This window comes from Ipomoea nil, unplaced genomic scaffold (assembly GCF_001879475.1).
Source record: "Ipomoea nil cultivar Tokyo-kokei standard unplaced genomic scaffold, Asagao_1.1 scaffold1834, whole genome shotgun sequence".
Classification (NCBI taxonomy): domain Eukaryota; kingdom Viridiplantae; phylum Streptophyta; class Magnoliopsida; order Solanales; family Convolvulaceae; genus Ipomoea; species Ipomoea nil.
In genome coordinates, this window is record NW_017618262.1 from 4355909 (window position 1) to 4375624 (window position 19716).

The window sequence follows — 19716 nt, forward strand, 5'->3', positions numbered from 1 at the left end:
GTAAAGAAATAAAGACAAGAAATTAAAAACAAGGATTGGAATGGGTATATATTGGTCTAATGCTGTCAGAACAAAAGATTGAGGGTTCTGAAACTTTTTTCAGGTTCGAAGACTGCCAACAACAATCCAGTGTACTAACACGTCACTCTCGTGATGCAATGTTCGACCGAATCGGAATATGAGGGTTGTCCCACTCTCATGACGCTACCAATTTCCATCAATACGTACAAGTAGTCTTGACCTTCAACGTTCCCTACTCTCGTAAGTAAACCTAAAGGTTGTGAGATGTGGTCTCAGAAAAATTGACAATTGAGAGACGAGTTTAGGAGTATTCTAACTCGTGGAGTCATTGCTTGAAGTTATGAAACAATTTCACATTCTGAATGTATAGTTATGAAGTTATAGATGTGTAGTTATGTAATTCTGAATGTATAGTTCAAATTATGCACAACATAATGCCGTTAACGGCAATCGAAACTGATTTTTTTTCTTTAAGTCGGACGTCAAAACGACGTCGTTGCAACTGTGTGCCGTGTGCACCGTGCATTACTTTTCATAGCATAACGCTCCATTTAAAGGGTCTTGGGCCCTATTAATCCAACATTACTTTTCATATTCGTTACTCAATTTTAACCCGGTTTTTATAGTGATTTGTTTCATTAAAATCTTTTTTTTTTTTTTTTGAAGGTCAATCTTGCGATTGTATTAATGAATCAAAGCCGAAATAGCGTCAGGTGGGATAGCATCCCAGTACATAGCTTGATCCTGAGTAAATGCTAACGTAGCTAAAGTATGCGCATGTAAATTAACCTGCCTAGAGATGTAATCCAAAGTAATACGATTAAACAACGACATAAACGTTCTGCACTGGTCAATCGTGACCCCAACGTACGAATGGATCAGCGTGTGATGGTGCCTGATTATCGCAGCCAATTCCATGCAATCCGTGAGCAAACTTACTGATATGTTGTCCCGGTCAAGTAGCCAAGACAAAGCCTCCTTGTATGCCTGGGCCTCCGCCATAAGTGGTGAAAAACAAATTGGTAACTTGCCATTCCTTGCTGCCACAAACGAGCCATCTGGTGCTATAATAATCATGCCGTAAGTAGCCTCGCCCGTGTCGTGCCGGAAACCTGCGTCCACATAACATCGTAGACCACCCTCCCCTAGATCGTTCAAGTGGTCCGTCGCCAGTGCCGGCTCGATTCGGCGGACATGGGCAGCGCCGTACGCCTGCAGTGCTACGGTGGCTGCTCTGACCAATTGGGTAGGCCGCATCATTGATCCCTTCCAGACAGCTGAATTCCGGGTTCTCCAAATATAATATAATACTGCTGTCATTAACCGGGTCTGTTCCTCCGTCAGGGCCGCCATAGCCCCTTTTAGCCATGATGTAAACGAGTCTGCAACAATATTAATAATAGGCAATTGTGTTATATTCCAAACTAGTCTAGAATATTCACAGAGCACTAAAGCATGCAACACATCTTCATGATCCAAACCACATATAGGGCAAGTTGGGTCCACCTCCACCCTTTTAAATATCAAGTTAAGGGTTGTTGGCAAAACGTCACATATGGCTCTCCACAAGAAAGTTTTCCATTTAGGGGGGACTTTTATTTTCCACATTGCAATCCACTTATCAAAATTCGCTGGGTTATTCTCATAATCACCCACTATATGCCTATAAGCATTTTTGACTGTATATATCCCCTTTGGGTCACTCATCCAATACCATGAGTCCTCATACTCAGGACTAACAGGGATCATATTTATTCGCTCTACATCCTCAGGATTAAATAAATCTGACAAAATATGCGGATCCCAGGTATGGGTCTGTAAATCAATTAGTCCTGCAACTCGTGCCTCTCTCAATTGCTGTGGCATTTCTGTTTGAATCAATGGGCTAGGATTATCCCGTAACCACGGGTGCCCCCATATTAAAGTTGTCTGTCCATTTCCAATCCTCCTTCGCACCCTGAGACTACCATTGCATGGGCTGCCATTATACTTCTCCAACAGTAACTTGGGCAATTACCAATAGTTGCATCTGTAAAACTGGTTGTGGGGTAATACCTTGCCTTATAGATTTTAGCTACGAGTGTTTCTGGGTCTGTTAAAAATCGCCATGCCTGTTTACCCAACATTGCCAGGTTAAAAGCCCTCAGCTCTTTAAAACCCATACCACTATACTTTTTTGGTATGCACATGTCCCATGCCTTCCAATGTATTCCCCTTTCTCTTCCACTACCCCACCAATATTTATTCATAGTTCGCTCAATTGACTGACAAACTGTCTCAGGTAACAAAAAAACGCTCATCGAAAAGGTAGGCATAGATTGCGCTACACTTTTCAATAATACTTCCTTACCAGCCTGAGAGAGTAACTTTTTACTCCACGAAGCAATTCGTTGCCTGATTTTTTCCTCCACATACGAAAAAACAGCTCTCTTATTTCTCCCTACAAAAGATGGTAGACCCAAATATTTCCCAAAATTGGGTGCTTGCACCACCCCCAGACAATTCGCTACCTGTGCCCTGTCAGCCTCCTGGGTACTTCTGCTAAAACATATATTAGATTTATTATAATTCACCACCTGGCCTGACAATTTTTCATACCTTGCAAGGCAGTGCCTTATTACTCCTGCCTCCTGAATATTTGCTTTAAAAAACAGGAGACTATCATCCGCAAAAAATAGGTGTGATACAGGCGGCGCCCCCCTTGCAACTCTGCATCCATGTATTGAACCTGCCAACTGTTCATACTGTAATATCATCGAGAGAGCCTCTGCACAAATAATAAATAAATACGGAGAGAGCGGGTCTCCCTGCCTGAGTCCCCTGGTTGGTTTTACATGCCCCCTGCTATACCATTAACCATTACAGTATAGTTAACAGTCGTTACACACATCATAATGAGCTTTATCCACTTCTCACTAAAACCCATAACAGTCAGCATCCTTTCTAGAAAGCTCCACTCCATTCTATCATAGACCTTCGACATATCTAACTTCAATGCACTCCATCCCACTACACCACATTGCTTTCTATTCAGATAATGCCCCACCTCTGCTGCCACCAGGATGTTGTCAGTGATTAGCCTTCCCGGGATAAAAGCACTCTGGGATTCTGATATCAATCCTCCTATCAGTGTTTTCATTCTATTCGCTATCATCTTGGCCATAATTCTGTAAAGGACATTACTCAATGCTATCGGCCTTAGATCTGCAACTATCTCAGGCATCTCCTTTTTCGGTACCAAGACAATGTTAGTATCATTCAATCCCTCAGGGAATACACAGGAATTCAAAGCATTCATTATAAAGCCAGATACATCTCCTCCCACTATCTCCCAAAACTGCTGGTAGAAACCCGGGTTTAAACCATCCGGACCCGGTGCCTTATCCGGATACATTGAAAAAAGAGCCTCTTTAACCTCATTAGTCTCAAAAGGGCGGTCTAGCATCATATTTTGCTCTAACGTTACTCGTGGGGTTAGGACTACAAACAGTGGATCATCACAACTCAATCCATTAGAGGCAAAAATATTTTCAAAGTAATTCTGTATAGCAGTATGCATATCATCCCCCTCCACCCAGTTACCAGCATCACATTTAATAGTAGAAATAAATTTTTTTTTTCCTACGTGCAGAGGCATACCTGTGATAAAATTTAGTATTTGCATCAGCCCCACGTAGCCAGTGCTGCTTGGCCCGCTGCCTCCAAAACACATCCTCCTGGGCCTCTATTCGTCTCATGGTATTCTCAATCTGTTGGTACTCAGCTAACGCTACCATATCTTGTCTATTCCGTATGGCATCTTGTCTCCGTTGCAGGTGGTTAATTCGTTTTCCGAATCTATGAAACTGATCTCCACCCCACTGCATCAACTTTTCTCCACACAACTGCTGGCAATGCAGCAATCCCTCCGTTCTCCCTTCTTGCCAGGCTGTTTGTACTACTTCTTTGCACCCCTCATCTAATAGCCAAGCCATTTCAAATCTGAACTTCTGCGGCCCCCTTCTCCTCGGCATGCAAAACGCATTAATACTGAGGAATAGGATCGAATGATCCGAGGCCCGGGTTCGAATATTCTCCAGCCATGCATTCTCATTAAGTAGACCCCAATCATTCGTTATTAATGCCTTGTCCAATCTTTCCTCTATCCAATTCGGCGTTCCCTTTCCCTTCTGCCACGTATACTGGTGGCCCCTCATTGGCATTTGCACCAAACCACAGTCATCCACAGCATCTCCGAAACCCCTTAACAGATTATTAGGATACGGATTTCCCCCCTTCTTCTCATGCTGGTATAGTAGATTATTAAAATCCCCTATCACCACCCAGGGCAACAAGGATCTAGTCTTGAGAGTACCAAGTAAATCCCATGTCTCCTCCCGCCTGCCACATTCGGGGATACCATAAATGCATGTCATGCGCCATATCTTATTAAACAAGCTTACCTCCACATCAATATGACTCTGTGAGTAGCTTAACAGCCTCACCGTATTATTCTTTTTCCATAAAAGCGCCATTCCACCACTCAAACCATCGTTATCAACATAAAACAAACCTTCATAACCAAGCATAACCCGGATCCGTTCTGCATGTATCCGTGGTACCTTGGTCTCCATCAAAAACACAAAATCAGGCTTCTTACTGGACGCAAGGCCCACAATCTGTCGAACTGTGCGTGGATTGCCCAAGCCACGACAGTTCCAGCTCAGAGTACTCATGATGATGGGCGGGGCTGGACACCAGCTCCCGCCATGGACAAGTTTTTTGAAACAGTTGCAATTGGTACCTCATCGTTTCCACCATCCTCTCCCCCCTCCGTTCCATGCCTACGACGCTTTGCCGTAGCCACCACCACCTCATCCTCAGACATACTTGTGGGTGTGACACCCCCGCTTCCCTGTCCCCCATCCACCACACGTGGCTTGACTCCCAATGGTCGTGGTTTCCCGCCTACCGGAACAAGCCAGCTATCCCCAACCGCTCTAGGAGCGCTCCGGGATCCACCAGCTCGCAAATCCGGACCGTACAGGTACCTTTCGACCGGAATTCCAGCCTCCCTAGCGTGTATGCAGAACGTATGCAAGTGACCCATACAGCCACAAAAATAGCAAAACTTATGCAGCCGTTCATATCTAAAATTTACCCATGCTGTAGTCCCATCTCTCTTCATCAACCTCATTCTCCTCCTAAGCGGCCTATCAACCGAAATTGACACCCTAATACGGTGAAACGTTAGCCATGGCGCCCCCTCAAACCGGTCATCATGTTTAACAAAAGAGCCCAAAAAAAATTCATTAAAATCTATTAAATGCTAACGGATTAAAAAATTGACTTGTAAATAACTTGAATTAAAACTCAGTAAACGAACTTGAGAAATGGGAGAGTATTAAATAAACACAAAACTTCAATTCACAAATAACATGTCTTACATTTCGACTTATAATACGTATAACACTAACTTTACTTATAATACTAACTACTGTATAGTATCAGTGTATCACAAGTATAGCAAGCTGAGATGAATATTCAACAAGAAAATAAGAGACGAGTTAAATTATATGATTAAAAAAAATATTATTAAGTCATGAAGGAAATAATAATAATAATAATAATAATAATAATAATAATAATAATAATAATAATAAAGGCCCATGTCTACATAGACTCTTCACTATTGTGGGCGGCCACTTGTAAACAAAATAGGCCCATGTCGGTTTTCAAAAAAATAAAAATAAAAAAAGGCCCATGTATACATAGACTCTTCACTATTGTGGGTGGCCCAATCCAGTCCACACTAGAATAGTAGAATATTGGGCTCAATTTGGTTCAACTCGTTTTTTTAACAATAGTTATGCTGTGGAACCGTGTTTACCATTGTGTGAAACATGGTCCATATAGTGTTATGTGGATCATAATAAAATGTATATTTTTAATATACTAAATGTATATTATTTGTGTACTGTATGTACATTATATAATATAATATACACTCAATACAAAAATAATGTACATCCCTTAAATACAATGTATATTATTTTTGTATTGAATGTACATTATTTTACAGTATAAAAATATGGTCTATATAATTTGTATGGACCATGGTCTACACAATAATGATTGTGGTGAACACGGGATAGATCCATAATTTCTAAACTGTAGACTTATAATTTTTATACTGTAGATTCATAACATATATATTGTAGATTCATAATTTCTAGATTCATAATTTCTATACTGTAGATTTATAATTTCTATGTTGTAGATTCATAATTTATATACTGTATATTCATAATTTATGTACTGTAGATTCATAATATCTATACTGCGAAGACGAAATAATGCGGTTGCGAAGAGAGAAGCGTCGTTTAGAACAAATAAAAAACAAAATTATGAATTTACAGCATAGAAATTATGGGTCTACCCTTGTGTTCACCATGCGCATGGTGAACACGTTTCCACATACACATGTACTAGGGTCCACAGTGCACTGTGTACCCCGATCCATGGTATAAGGATTGGCTTGTTCAAATATGGCCATATGGGTGGCAGGTGGATGAAACTAAAGCGCAAATTATGTTGTGCAGCTGTGTGCACAATGCATGGTGTACATGATTGCAAAAACAACGTCGTTTTGATTAAAAACGACGCATTCGATTTAAAAAAATAATCATTTTCGATTGCTGTTAACGGCGTTATGTTGTGCTATATATCCATAATTGATGAACTATATATCCAGAATTAATGAATTATATAATCCAGAATTAGTGAACTATATATCCACATAGGTTACTGGTATTCTATTTTGCCTTATAACAGTTCACTGTTGATGGATACCCAATATTGGGCCCTGTTGGACTGCCTAACCCCGACTGGCCCATCTAACCCAGTTAGACCACCTAAACCCGGTCCAACCTCTAAACCCCTCCATAACCCCCCAAAATAAATATCCTATTAAACTATCCATAAAACCCAAATTATTACCCCATGTTAATCTCCTAATTATTACTACCACTTAATACCCACTAATGACCTATTTACTATCATATTAACCCCTTATTAAAGGCCTCAACGGCTATAATCTTAACCTTGGATAGTTATAAAAAGGAGAAGAATACAAGAAGAAAGGGGACATCTCATTCACCCTCACATGGAGAGTAATCTACTCACATCACTCTCATTCATCCACATGGAGAAGACCACATATTCACTTTCCCAAGCACTATTCCCCCATTTACTATTCTTTCTCTCATAAAAAGACATATCACTCTTCCACAACCACTCTCCTAAGAAGACTCCATTCCACAATACAACAAGAGAAGACCACATACTATTCTCTCACCTCCAGAATACTCCATCACTCTCCCGAAGAGAAGGCTTTCTTCCACAACCACTCTCCACTCATCTAAGCAAGAAGACTCTACCATTCTCCCAACAAGAAGATCAAGAGGAAGACTCCCTCTCTATATACAAAGTATATATCTTCCCTTACACAATATTTCTATATACAAAATAACCATACAACTTGTACAACACAATCTTACATAATAGTGAATTTAGGCTTGACATCGCTCAAAAAGGCCCGTGATTTTCACCTTTCGATTTTCACGTAAAAATCATTGAGTGATACTTCTTATATTTTAGTAGCTTTATTTTTTGTGGTGAATCCACCAACCACGGTTGTGTTGGACCTCCTTGGGCCCAAAAACCCTAAAACCAACAGTTGTATCTGTGTATTCAGAATGAATGAACTATATATTCAGAATTTATGAAATATAAATTAAGAATTAGTGAACTATATATCTAGAATTTTTGATTGGTGTAGTTAAACAGTGCCATTAACAGCACCGTTACTCCACCATAGTAAAGCAGCGTCGTTCGCATGGTGCACACGGTTACACAGCATACCGATTGAAACTAAAGGATTTGGGCCGGTTTAAACGATTTTGGACAAGTTAAAGCCCTGACAGCTGAGGCCAATATGAAAGACCCGGCCCATCTAATTGAATCTAAAAAATTTCTGGTTTACAACTAAAAGTTTTAAAAACGATTGCATTTCAAATTTGGAGCCCAAAACGCAAAAAATCGCCACGTCATCTATCCTCATAAATCCCTTAGGCTCTTATCAACCGTCCGATATTTTCAATCATCGGCACTGAACTTCCCATTTACCACTATCCAGATCGAGCACATAACCGACTTTCCACTACGTCATCGTATAAATACTGCCCCTTCACCCCTTACCCGAATACACTCTCCATTGTCGTTGCATTGTGAGCTCGAGGTCATTCTTCGTCTTCTATACATTTCTCAGATTTAGGTTTGTAAATCTCTTTCTCTTTCTATATCTCGAATGTATGCATCGATGTGTATTTTCTTATCTCCATTTATTTATATTGATTTGCGGTTAGATATTTTTGAACCCTAGGGTTTCTGTTAATTTAGTGATATATATGACAATCAGAGAACAATGGATTCAGTATTGTGAATGTACTGTGTTTTCCTTTGAGTTTATTGAAATTTGGTTGAAATTGTTACAGGAATTTGTAGAGTGTCGGTTCAGAATGTCGGGTCGGGGAAAAGGAGGCAAGGGATTGGGAAAGGGAGGAGCGAAGCGTCACAGGAAGGTCCTCCGCGATAACATCCAGGGTATAACTAAGCCGGCCATTCGTAGGCTGGCCCGTAGAGGCGGCGTGAAGCGTATCAGCGGCCTCATATACGAGGAGACTCGCGGCGTTTTGAAGATCTTTCTGGAGAATGTGATTAGGGATGCCGTTACCTACACCGAGCACGCCCGCCGCAAGACGGTTACTGCCATGGATGTGGTGTATGCGCTGAAAAGGCAGGGTCGGACTCTTTACGGGTTCGGCGGTTGAGCGTTTTGGGCTGAACCGTTTGTACTGGTTTTTGTTATGAGTCTTGCTGTCAAGAAAATTAGAACTGTCAACAATGGCTCTCTGCTTTCTGACTTTTTTGTAAATACTCTTCAGTGTTGGGTATTGTCTTCTTAGGTAGGTAGTAGTTTGTTCACTTTACTGGTGATGTTGAATGCTTCATGTTTTGTTTCTGGAATGGGAATTTTGTTGTTGAATTTATATGCAGACAGATTAGTCTTACTATATATATGAGTTTTCAATTTCTTCTTGCAAGAATGTTACTCTTTTCAAATAATTTGGTTTGGATGGCTAGGCTAAGGATCAAGTTTGACTTCACATTTGCTTACTTGTAAACATGCTCCACATGGATTCTACAATCTTTCCTAATCTATTTCGTCACGTTTTCAAGTCAAATTAAATCACAAGTTTACAATATCCTTGTTCCATACCCATTGAACAGAGGTGGTTGTGGTTTAATTCAATCGGAGGATCAAAGTTGAATCGTACGCTATTTCACTATTTGACATATAAAAAGGTTATGGTTAAGGTTTAATTTTGATAACTATGGTTAAGGATAAGGTTTATATGTTTTTGTGAATATATATATAGATTTCAGCTTAAATGCGGTTAGGCCTTAACGTGCTGTTCGTATGAAATGTTCTAATGTACCATTAGGTACGCATAAATGCACCATTAGATGTGGAGAGGTATGTTGCATTCTTTTGAGTGTGTGGTGCACTAGTTCAGTTCATTGTGATGTATTTCCTAACACTATTGGTGCATTTTTACATACCTATTGGTGCGGCTACACTGACCACACATTAAGCTCTGACCATATTGGAACTTGGTTATATATATATATATATATATATATATATATATATATATATATATATATATATATATATATATACACACACACAATTATAATAATATTACTCTTAGGGGGCGTTTGGTTCAGGTCATCTTAGATTACCTAGGTAATCTGAGTCTGGTAATGTTATATTACCTTGTTTAGTTCAAGTTATAAGATTATCTGGTAATGTTATATTACCTGAAAGCTGATGTGGCGGTAATGTTTCAAGGTAATGTGATTACCCCCATTTTTTTAGGTAATCTTAGATTACCTTGAATTATTCCAACTTTGCCCTTGTTAACTTTTTTTTTTTTTGAAAATTTGCCCTTGTTAACTAATCCTTATATAATAATAATAATAATAATAATAATAATAATAATAATAATGAAATTAATATATGTTTATATAATCAAATATACATGTGTATATTTATATATTTAGTTTTTTTTTTTTAATATTTAAGCATTGATATACATTCATACATATAAATAAGGAATAAGGGTCAAATTAGCCACTGAACGTAACCTGAAAGTGCAATTGGGCCATCGAACGAAAAAAAAGTGCAATTACATCCTTCAACAAGCTAAATATGTTCAATTTCACCTCACAGCCGGTACTCATCCATCTTTTCCGGTAAACCTGCTTAGCTGGAGGGTTACGTGGCATTTTCTTTCCTATTTTTTTTCCTATGCATGCAATTAGGTTGAGTTGGCATTTCTTTTTCTTATTTTATTTTCTTTCCTTTCTTCTTTCTTCCTTTGCCTGACTTTTCACTGGCTCACTGCAGAGCTCTTTCTTCCTCACGCAGTCACGCCATCGCCGCCTTCATTTTGTTTTTTTTTTTTCTATTTTTTTCCTATTATATTTTGTTGACGATGTTTCCACCTGCTTAGCCATTGTTGCAGCCCTGTTCGTGGAAATGGAGTTCCAAGGTACGGTTTTTTGGCTTTTCGATTCTCTCCGTTCAAGTTCCGTGCGTGGTCCTTCTTTTTGTGCTTCTCCGTCGTCTTTTCCGATTTGATTTTGAGAAAACTTGCTTAGATCTTCAGAAATGGCGAATTAGGGATTCTCTGTCGACTTCTTCGAATTGATTTTGAGAAAACTTGCTTTGATCTTCAGAAATGGCGAGATATCGGCGAGAAGAGCTCTGCAGGTCCCTGAGTCATATTATTTGCAATATCAAGGAGCCAAAACCCTACAATGAAGGCGGCGATGACGCCTACCTTAACCTGGCCGCGATCGGCTGAGCAGCCAGCCAATACTAGCGGAGAAACCGATGACAAGCACGGCGATCATGATGGAGACGGTGCCGCCAAGGATGAAGGGGCAGCGGCTGTCGAACTTGCTGATGCATCGATCGCTGAGGACTCTAATCAGCGGCTGAACTAGCAGGCCAGAAATAAAATACGAAAGAAGAAAGAAGAAAGGAATGAAAAGAAAATAGGAAAAAAAAAATGCCAACTCAACCTAATTGCACACATAGAAAATAAAATAGGAAAGAAAATGCCACGTAACCCTCCAGCTAAGCAGGTTTACCGGAAAAGAGGGGTGAGTACCGGCTGTGAGGTGAAATTGAACACATTTAGCTTGTTGAAGGGTGTAATTGCACTTTTTTTTGGTTCGGTGGTCCAATTGCACTTTCAGGTTACGTTCAGTGGTTATTTTGACCCTTATTCCTATAAATAAATACACACACATTATATATATATATATATATAATTGAGGACATTATTGTAAATTGATCCATATAACCTAAAATATAACCTTAAACCAAACAAGGTAATATTATATTACCCTATCCAAACCAAACACACAAGGTAATCTTACATTCCCAACATCTCACATTACCTTCCTAGAGGTAATCCTATTACCTAAGGTAATCCAAGATTCCGTGAACCAAACGCCCCCTTAAGATGTAAATATATGTTAGATGTAGTACTTTATACTACTAATAGTCTTATAGACTCATTATTAAGTATGATGCAAACTTGAATTAATTACATTGTGCAAAATTTGAAATTAAAAAAAAAAAAAAAGTTAACTAGAGGTTCATGAACCGGAGCCGTCAAATCATGAATTGTTAATAAATCGCATATTAATGGTTCAAGTTATGATTCATGCTATTTATAAAGCATGAATTATCAATTTAGAATAATGAACCGAACAACCGCCACCTCTACTATTGAATGGAATTGCCCATCCCTCTGCTTTAACTTCTTAAGTTACATATAATTACGATATAGTTATCCTCTATATATGTAATTGTTAATAAATCGCATATTAATGGTTCAATTTATGATTCATGCTATTTATAAAGTATGAACTATCAATTTAGAATCGTGGACCGAACAACCGCAACCTCTTCTATTGAACGGAGTTGCCCATCCCTCTGCTTTAACTTCTTAAGTTGCATATAATTACGATATAGCTATCCGCTATATATGTAGATTACCACACAATTGATAAGAGTTGTGTGAAACTCTAGAGATTGGATGACATCAATCACCTTTTCTTTGAGTCAATTCGTTCAATAGAAGTTATAAATCTTTACTACAATTTTATTTTTAGGACTTTTAATTTAGAAAATTAACAAATGAAAAATATGAATAGACAAAAAAAAAAAAATCATGAGAATGATTAAAAGTGTCCAAAAAATAATAGTTTGAGATGTTAAATGACAAAAACGATAGTTTGAGACTAAATTTGAAATTGTCACCAAAGACAAGAGATCTTTGGTGAAATTAACCCTTATTTTATTATAAGATGATGGATTCCAAAGACCATCTATATATTTAGTGGAACTTAAAAAAAATTAAAAAATTTACCGCCAAACACTCCATTGCGAATTTGCAATCAAACGTCTTTACTATTTAGGCGTTAATCGTCCCGCCCAATTTTACAAAATTTCGTTTACAATAGAAGTCAAAATCGAATGCGTTTCAAATTTGGAGCCCAAAACCCAAAAATCGCCACGTACCTACTATCCTCGTAAAATCCCTTAGGCTCTTGTCGACCGTCCGATCATCGGCAGCGATCTTCCCATTTACCACTACCCAGATCGAGCACATAACCGACAGCCCACTACGTCCTCCTATAAATACTGCCCCTCTACCTCTACCCCTACCCGAATACACTCTTCATTGTCGTTCCAATTTGAGCTTCAGGCCATTCTGCAACAACTTTTATACACTTCTCAGTTTTAGGTTTGTATATCTCTCCCTCTTTCTTTCTCTTCTACGTATATATCGATAGATATTTGCTTATCTGCATTTATTTAGATAGTGATTTGCAGTTAGATGTTTTTGAACCCTAGGGTTTCTCTTAATTTAGTGATATATATGATAATCAGGGAGCAATCGATTCAATTTCGTGAATGAGCTATGTTTTGCTTTGATTTTTATTGGAATCTGGTTGAAATTGTTACAGGAATTTGTAGTTGGGTGTCTGTTCAGAATGTCGGGTCGGGGAAAAGGAGGCAAGGGATTGGGAAAGGGAGGAGCCAAGCGTCACAGGAAGGTCCTCCGCGATAACATCCAGGGTATAACCAAGCCGGCCATCCGTAGGCTGGCCCGTAGAGGCGGCGTGAAGCGTATCAGCGGTCTCATATACGAGGAGACTCGCGGCGTGTTGAAGATCTTTCTGGAGAATGTGATTAGGGATGCCGTTACCTACACGGAGCACGCCCGCCGCAAGACGGTTACTGCCATGGATGTGGTGTATGCCTTGAAAAGGCAGGGGAGGACTCTGTACGGATTCGGTGGGTGAATCGTTTGTACTGGTTTTTTGTTATGAGTCTTGCTGTCAAGAAAATTAGAACTGTCAACAATGGCTGGGCTCTTTTCTTACTCACTTTTTTGTAAATACTCATTGTTGGGTATTGTGTTCTTAGGTTGGTTGTAGTTTAGTCACTTTAGTGTTGGTGTTGAACGCTTTATGTTTTGTTTCAGTAATGGGAAATTTGTTGTGGAAATCACTATTTTTGCTCCTGAAAAGATTTAATTGGTATAATTTTAAATAATTTGAGTATCAAATTGGTTGAAATTGAAAATTAAAGAATACATTGATAATTTGAAAATAATTCAGAATCAAATGGTGATTAAGTCAATAATATCTTATGAAAACAAACTCAATAATTTAATTGCATGTTTTTAACAACTTACCACTAGAGAACATTTGATAGTGTTGTGTGAGATTATGTTTGATGGCTTTTAGCTTCTAACGGATGAACTTTGCAAAATTGATAATATTGGAAAAGGAGAAAGAGAGAAGGAAATATCTAAAAACATAATAAGTGTTAATACAAGTTATGTCCTTGATTTTTGTCCCTTTTTTATATGTTAATAAATATATATACATTTTACTTTAATTGTTGTACATTCATTTACATTGGACAAAATATCACCCTTATATTGTTTTAACACCGTTAATTTTTAATATATCTACCAATCTTACTATACACTTACATCTATCATATCTTTTTTCTATTTTTAATTATCATTTTATTAAAATTATCATATAACAATTAATTTAATTATAAATTATATTTTAATTAAATATTTATATGAATGTTAAATTATATATGTGTATAATATATATATATATATATATATATATATATATATATATATAGATATAGATATATAATGTATGTATATTATTTGTGTATCCATATCAATATATCATATATGTGAGTGTTAGCTTAGTATTACTTGTAAATTATTATTATATAAAAATATAATTTTTTTTTTTTTTGTTTTGATCACTATATTATTAAAATATATGATAATTCAAAAGTATCATCACTTTAAGAAATTGCAAAACATAATTTTAACTAATTTTTTAAATTTTGTTACTTACAAATATTTTAATATTGGGCATAAGTTTTCGCGCATTGCGCGTACAAAATGCTAGTATAGAGATAAAGTGACAATTTTCATATATATATATATATATATATATATATATATATATATATATATATATATATATATATATATATATATATATAATAGACTAATAATAATGACAACAATAATGTTGACCGTTACATATTCTAATTATAATGTCCACACTTAATATTATTTAAAACACTTATCCTTGGACATTGTCTTATTATAACCCTGCCTCGTTAAAAACTTCACTAGAAAAATTACGTGGGAAAAATTTAGTTGAAGAAAAGAGTAAATGATATTTGTAAATTCATATATTATACTGATTGTCTCGTTAAAAACCTTAACTTAAGAAAACCTCGTGAGAAAAACTTAATTAAGGGAAAAAAAGTACAACCATAAACTTTCAAGCATAATCTTCAGAATTTTGGGGTTTGTCTCTTTAAGTATTTATATACAACTCCCCCCTTTAATATATCATACTCATACCTCGTTAAAAACCACACTAGAAAACCCATTGTGAAAAATCTAGTGAGGAAAAGAGTACATGGTATGTATATGCTGCAAAAAGTATAACTATTAGTCCTTTTAAGACCCATTCTACAGGATTGACTCGAGTGAATATATATGCTGCAAAAAGTGCAATTATTAGTCTTTTTAAGACCCAATCTACAAGATTGACTTGAGTGAATGTACTTTTCGTCTCCCCCTGGAAATAACAATGAAGTTCTAAATAGCTTAAAGTAAAGTCATTTTTCCAATAGAGTGTAGAGAGGGGATATAGTACAATCTTCAGGATTGTCATTAGAATTTATCATATTCTCTCATTATCATCTGAACCAATGAAAATATTTATAGTTTATATTTTGTTGGTCCCCCTAAATATAATAATTTTTCTTTACCTACACATATCAATCTTATGGATATTTTGTAGGTATACATTTGCTAACTTGTCACTAGAGCAAACTTTCTGAACAAATATTTTATCACTCTTCTAGCTTTCATGTGGATCAAGGTATTTTATATCATGAAAAACTATATATGTTTTTATCTGTAGAAAGTATGATGATTTCATGCCAAAAAACATCAATACGAATATTTGTACCTTGATTTATCTCATCTCATAACTTAACATCATCAAGCTCTTTATATATTTCATTGATGTTTACACCATAAATATTGACTGAGATAATAAATAAGTCCATTATCAACACTTTATTGAGCACATAATAGTACATATTATTCCTTCTATATGAGGATAATAACCCCATTCGCAACTCTTTAAAGAGTAAACAATGGCACATAATAATATTTAAATAAATTCTCATTTCGGGAGTTATAAATCCATTAGGGATTTTTTTCAAGATAAATTTAACTGCATATCTAAATTTATTATTTTGTCAATTGTATTATATAGCGGAACTTAATGCCATTTACCGTGGGAGAGTATATTTGAAAAGGGTCTCTGCATGAACCCGTAAGCTACAAACTCGCTTCATAATATATCCATTTTAGCGAGTCGAGCTATGCCTTCAATTGCTCTCTTTATACGTTAATCAATCTAGGGGCTTCTGGCACCTGGCTCTGGATCCAAATTCTCGTATAATATGAGCAATTTTGAAGGCAATTGTGTTGTCGACAACTTATAACATTTTTTCAATAATTTCTCCCATATATATATAAAAGATTTTCAAAATTAGCCAGATTATAGCCATTTCCAGGATATTTATATCTGGTTGTTCCGCAACCCAGTATTATGAATATTTGGTGCACCTATAATTTTACTGGGTTTTTCTCGTTGTTTGGACGATCGTCTTAAAGATATAACTTTTTAATATTTCAAGAGCTCTAAGAGTTTTCAAGGGTGACAAAAAAAACTTTACTAGTCTATTTGTTTGTGGATTCACTTCTGACGTCAAGGAGTATCGATAGATATATATGGTCCAATTTTGGGGAATGTGTATGGGACCTAGTCACTCTTTTTATGAAATAGATTTATTTGGCAGATTTCTTTCTGAACTTCAAGTTCAATCTAATTGGTACGTGGGTTTAAGTTTTGAAGATCATTTTATTTCACGAAATTTCTCGGCATTCTATTTCAATTTTGATCATATATCCCCCTAATGTCATGAACCAGTCTTCACGCAGTCAGCGTATCCATCGCGTCTCTCTCATGGGCTTTAAATATTGGAGACAGTAGATGGAGGTTTAGATGGATACGCTATAGTGGTTATGTAATAGATTTGACTGCATTCATAAGAATAGAAACACAGATTTGGGAAATGTTTGTTTGAAAACCATGTATTAGATGTAAGGAGAATAAGGATATGCAGTGTGCCGAAATAATTTGCATAAATATTGCATTTCCCCACCAATAATTTGCATAAATATTGCATGGAGCTTTAAATAATGTTTGTCCATTGAATATATTTATAACAGATAGCCTTTTTAGCCATTTAGTTTAATAAATTTATAGTTTCGGTAGATATAAAACCAATTGTTATGTTGTGAAACCGTGTATATATACTTTGCGACATAGACATGGTTATATGTTTAGAATTATTGAATTTTATATTTATAATTATAAAATTCTATATTTATAATTTTTGAATTTTATATATTCATAATTATTGAACTTTATATTCAAAATTACAAAATATGTTCATAATTATAAAATTTTATGTTCATAATTTTTGAACTTCATATTCACGATTATTGAACTTTATATTCACAATTATAGAATTATATGTTCATAATTTTTGAACTCTATATTCACAATTATGACAATTTTGAAACCGTGTCCACCTTGTAAGGTAGACACGGTTCTACAGCATAATTAAGTTCCCCTCGGCCTTCTTAGGTTTTTGGTCTTGACCCAAAAGTAATACTCGTAGTTTGGTCGGGCTAGGCTTCGCAAATTATGCCCTGGAAATGTGTTCACCGTGAATGGTGAACACAAGTCCAAACGACGTCGTTTTTACACAAAAAAAAAAAAAAAATCGCGGATGTGGAGTTAACGGCGCCGTTGGATCAAATTATGAATTTTCTGTTATGAGATTATGAATTTTCTGTTATGAGAATGAGATTATGAATGTAATGTAGATTCATAATCTCATAACAGAAAATTCATAATTTCATAACAGAAAATTCATAATCTCATAACTGAAAATTCATAATCTTATAACAGAAAATTCATAATCTCATGGTTCCAAAGTGAATGTGTAGGCATGGTTCCAAAGTGAATGTTCAGGCATGGATTCATAATTTATGAATGTCCGTGATTTCGGACGGGAATGTGTAGGCATGGTTCCAAAGTGAATGTGCAGGCATGAATTCATAATTTATGAATGTCCGAAATCATTGCTCACCTCAAATTAAAGTGAAACCGCGAAATGTGAAAATGAAGAAGAAAAGTCACGCAATTAATTAAGAAAAAGAAAAAAAAAAAAAAAAGAGATAACGGTGTACTAACACCGTTGGAACCGTGTTCACCATGAATGGTGAACACGGTTCCATGGCATAACGATTGGCTAGGCTTCCTGATAAGTGTGGACCATTGGCCCAAAATATAATGACTTAAGAGTTGAGCCACAAGCATGGTTGCAATAGGCGCTAGGCAGTAGGCGCTAATCAGGCAGTAGAGTAATGCCTAGCGTCTAGGCGCGCGCGCGCGCGCACACACACACACACACACACACACACACACACACACACACATATATATATATATATATATATATATATATATATATATATATATATATATTTATATAAATAAATAAAGATAAATATATATGTCATATAAATGAAAAAAAATTAGCAAGGCCGAGTCGGCTAGGTTAACTCGGCTAACTCGACCGAAATGGACGAATTAACTCGACCGAGTTAGGCGCTAGGCGGGCGCCTAGGCGATCGGTCATCTAGGCGGGAGCCTAAGGGAAAAATCGCCACGGTCTATATATATAATTATATAAATAAATAAATATAAATATATATGTCATATAAATGAAAAAAAAATTAGCAAGGACGAGTCGGTCAGGTTAACTCGGCTAACTTGACTGAAATGGACGAGTTAACTCGGCCGAGTTAAGCGTTAGGCAGGTACCTAGGCGACCGATCCTCTAGGCGGGAGTCTAAGAGAAAAATCGCCACAGTCTAGACGCCGATTAATCGGTGCCTATAAGAAATTTTTGCAACACTGGCCATAAAACATCTTTAATTATGATTATAAAAATTAGACATATCTAGAAATTATGTTTTGAGAAGTCCTTACACTTGAAGAAACTATGTGGCCTAAACCTTGGATGCCAAATCATTACAATCTTGGGAGCATCATATATATGATATGGGTAAATATCTAATATACTCATCGATTATAGTGATTTTACTCAATTTAGTTCTAAATTACTTTTTATGCTTAATTTAGTCATCGATTTTGATGATTTTACACAATTTAGTCTTTTGTTACAAATTCTTTTGGGCGTTTGGTTGGAGGGAGGGAATTATGTGGGAAAGGAATTGTAATTCCATGGGAGTTGAATTACTGGGAATAAAGTGGGAATTTAAATTCCAGTGTTTGGTTGACAGGAATAAAATTACTGGGAATTGAAAGGGAATAAGTAGTATAAAGTCAAAAATGTCCATTATTGTTGTTAGACATTAATTTTAGGTTAAAAAATGAAGGAGTAATTTTGACTCATCACTATCTTTTTTTCCCAGGAATTAAAATACTAGGGGGGACATGGGATTTTAATTCCATGAAAATGGGGGAATTGCAATTCCGGAATTGCAATTCCCTCCAACCAAACTACGGAATTTAATGGTCTTTGGAATTAGGTGGGAATTAAGTGGGAAGAGAATTTAAAATCCCTCCAACCAAACGCCCTGTTAGTTGACTGTTAGAAATAGGATATTAATGGCAATTTCTCATCCTTCATCCCATTTGGGATGATTCCTTATGATCTTCTTCCCCTTATTAAGCTTCATTTAGAAATGGAGATATTCATCTGATCTCTAAATCAATTTCAACCCTAAATAAATAAATATTTGCTTATAGATTTTTTTTAGTTGGATTTGGTCA

At 36.4% G+C, this 19716-nt stretch overlaps 3 protein-coding genes across 4 annotated transcripts; 2 read left to right on the forward strand and 1 right to left on the reverse strand.

Moving 5' to 3' along the window:
• Positions 1 to 2851: 2851 nt before the first annotated feature.
• On the reverse strand, positions 2852 to 5110 carry LOC109192874. The gene is made up of 3 exons (XM_019343583.1): positions 4805 to 5110; positions 3732 to 4622; positions 2852 to 3589 (listed from the first exon to the last, which is right to left on the reverse strand). The coding sequence occupies exons 1-3, from the start codon at positions 5108 to 5110 to the stop codon at positions 2852 to 2854; spliced, it is 1935 nt and encodes a 644-aa protein (XP_019199128.1).
• Positions 5111 to 8238: 3128 nt separating this feature from the next.
• LOC109193165 (histone H4) lies at positions 8239 to 13717 on the forward strand. 2 transcript variants are annotated; one of them, XM_019344010.1, is made up of 2 exons: positions 8239 to 8335; positions 13174 to 13717. In XM_019344010.1, exon 2 carries the CDS (start codon positions 13201 to 13203, stop codon positions 13510 to 13512), a length of 312 nt encoding a protein of 103 aa, XP_019199555.1. In that variant the 5' UTR covers positions 8239 to 8335; positions 13174 to 13200; the 3' UTR covers positions 13513 to 13717. The 2 variants fall into 2 exon arrangements, with proteins under 2 accessions (XP_019199555.1, XP_019199556.1); XM_019344011.1 differs by lacking the exon at positions 8239 to 8335 and adding an exon at positions 12854 to 12950.
• LOC109193166 (histone H4) lies at positions 8557 to 9113 on the forward strand. Its single transcript, XM_019344013.1, has one exon. It carries the CDS (start codon positions 8580 to 8582, stop codon positions 8889 to 8891), a length of 312 nt encoding a protein of 103 aa, XP_019199558.1. The 5' UTR covers positions 8557 to 8579; the 3' UTR covers positions 8892 to 9113.
• Positions 13718 to 19716: the final 5999 nt, after the last annotated feature.

Coding starts and splice junctions, on each gene's coding strand:
- LOC109192874 (XM_019343583.1), bottom strand. CDS start 5,110: ATGGGTCACTTGCATACGTTCTGCATACACGCTAGGGAGGCTGGAATT. Junction 4,623..4,804: donor AGGATGGTGGAAACGATGAG/GTACCAATTGCA, acceptor ATGGAGACCAAG/GTACCACGGATACATGCAGA. Junction 3,590..3,731: donor GAATAGAGGCCCAGGAGGAT/GTGTTTTGGAGG, acceptor AACTGGGTGGAG/GGGGATGATATGCATACTGC.
- LOC109193166 (XM_019344013.1), top strand. CDS start 8,580: ATGTCGGGTCGGGGAAAAGGAGGCAAGGGATTGGGAAAGGGAGGAGCG.
- LOC109193165 (XM_019344010.1), top strand. CDS start 13,201: ATGTCGGGTCGGGGAAAAGGAGGCAAGGGATTGGGAAAGGGAGGAGCC.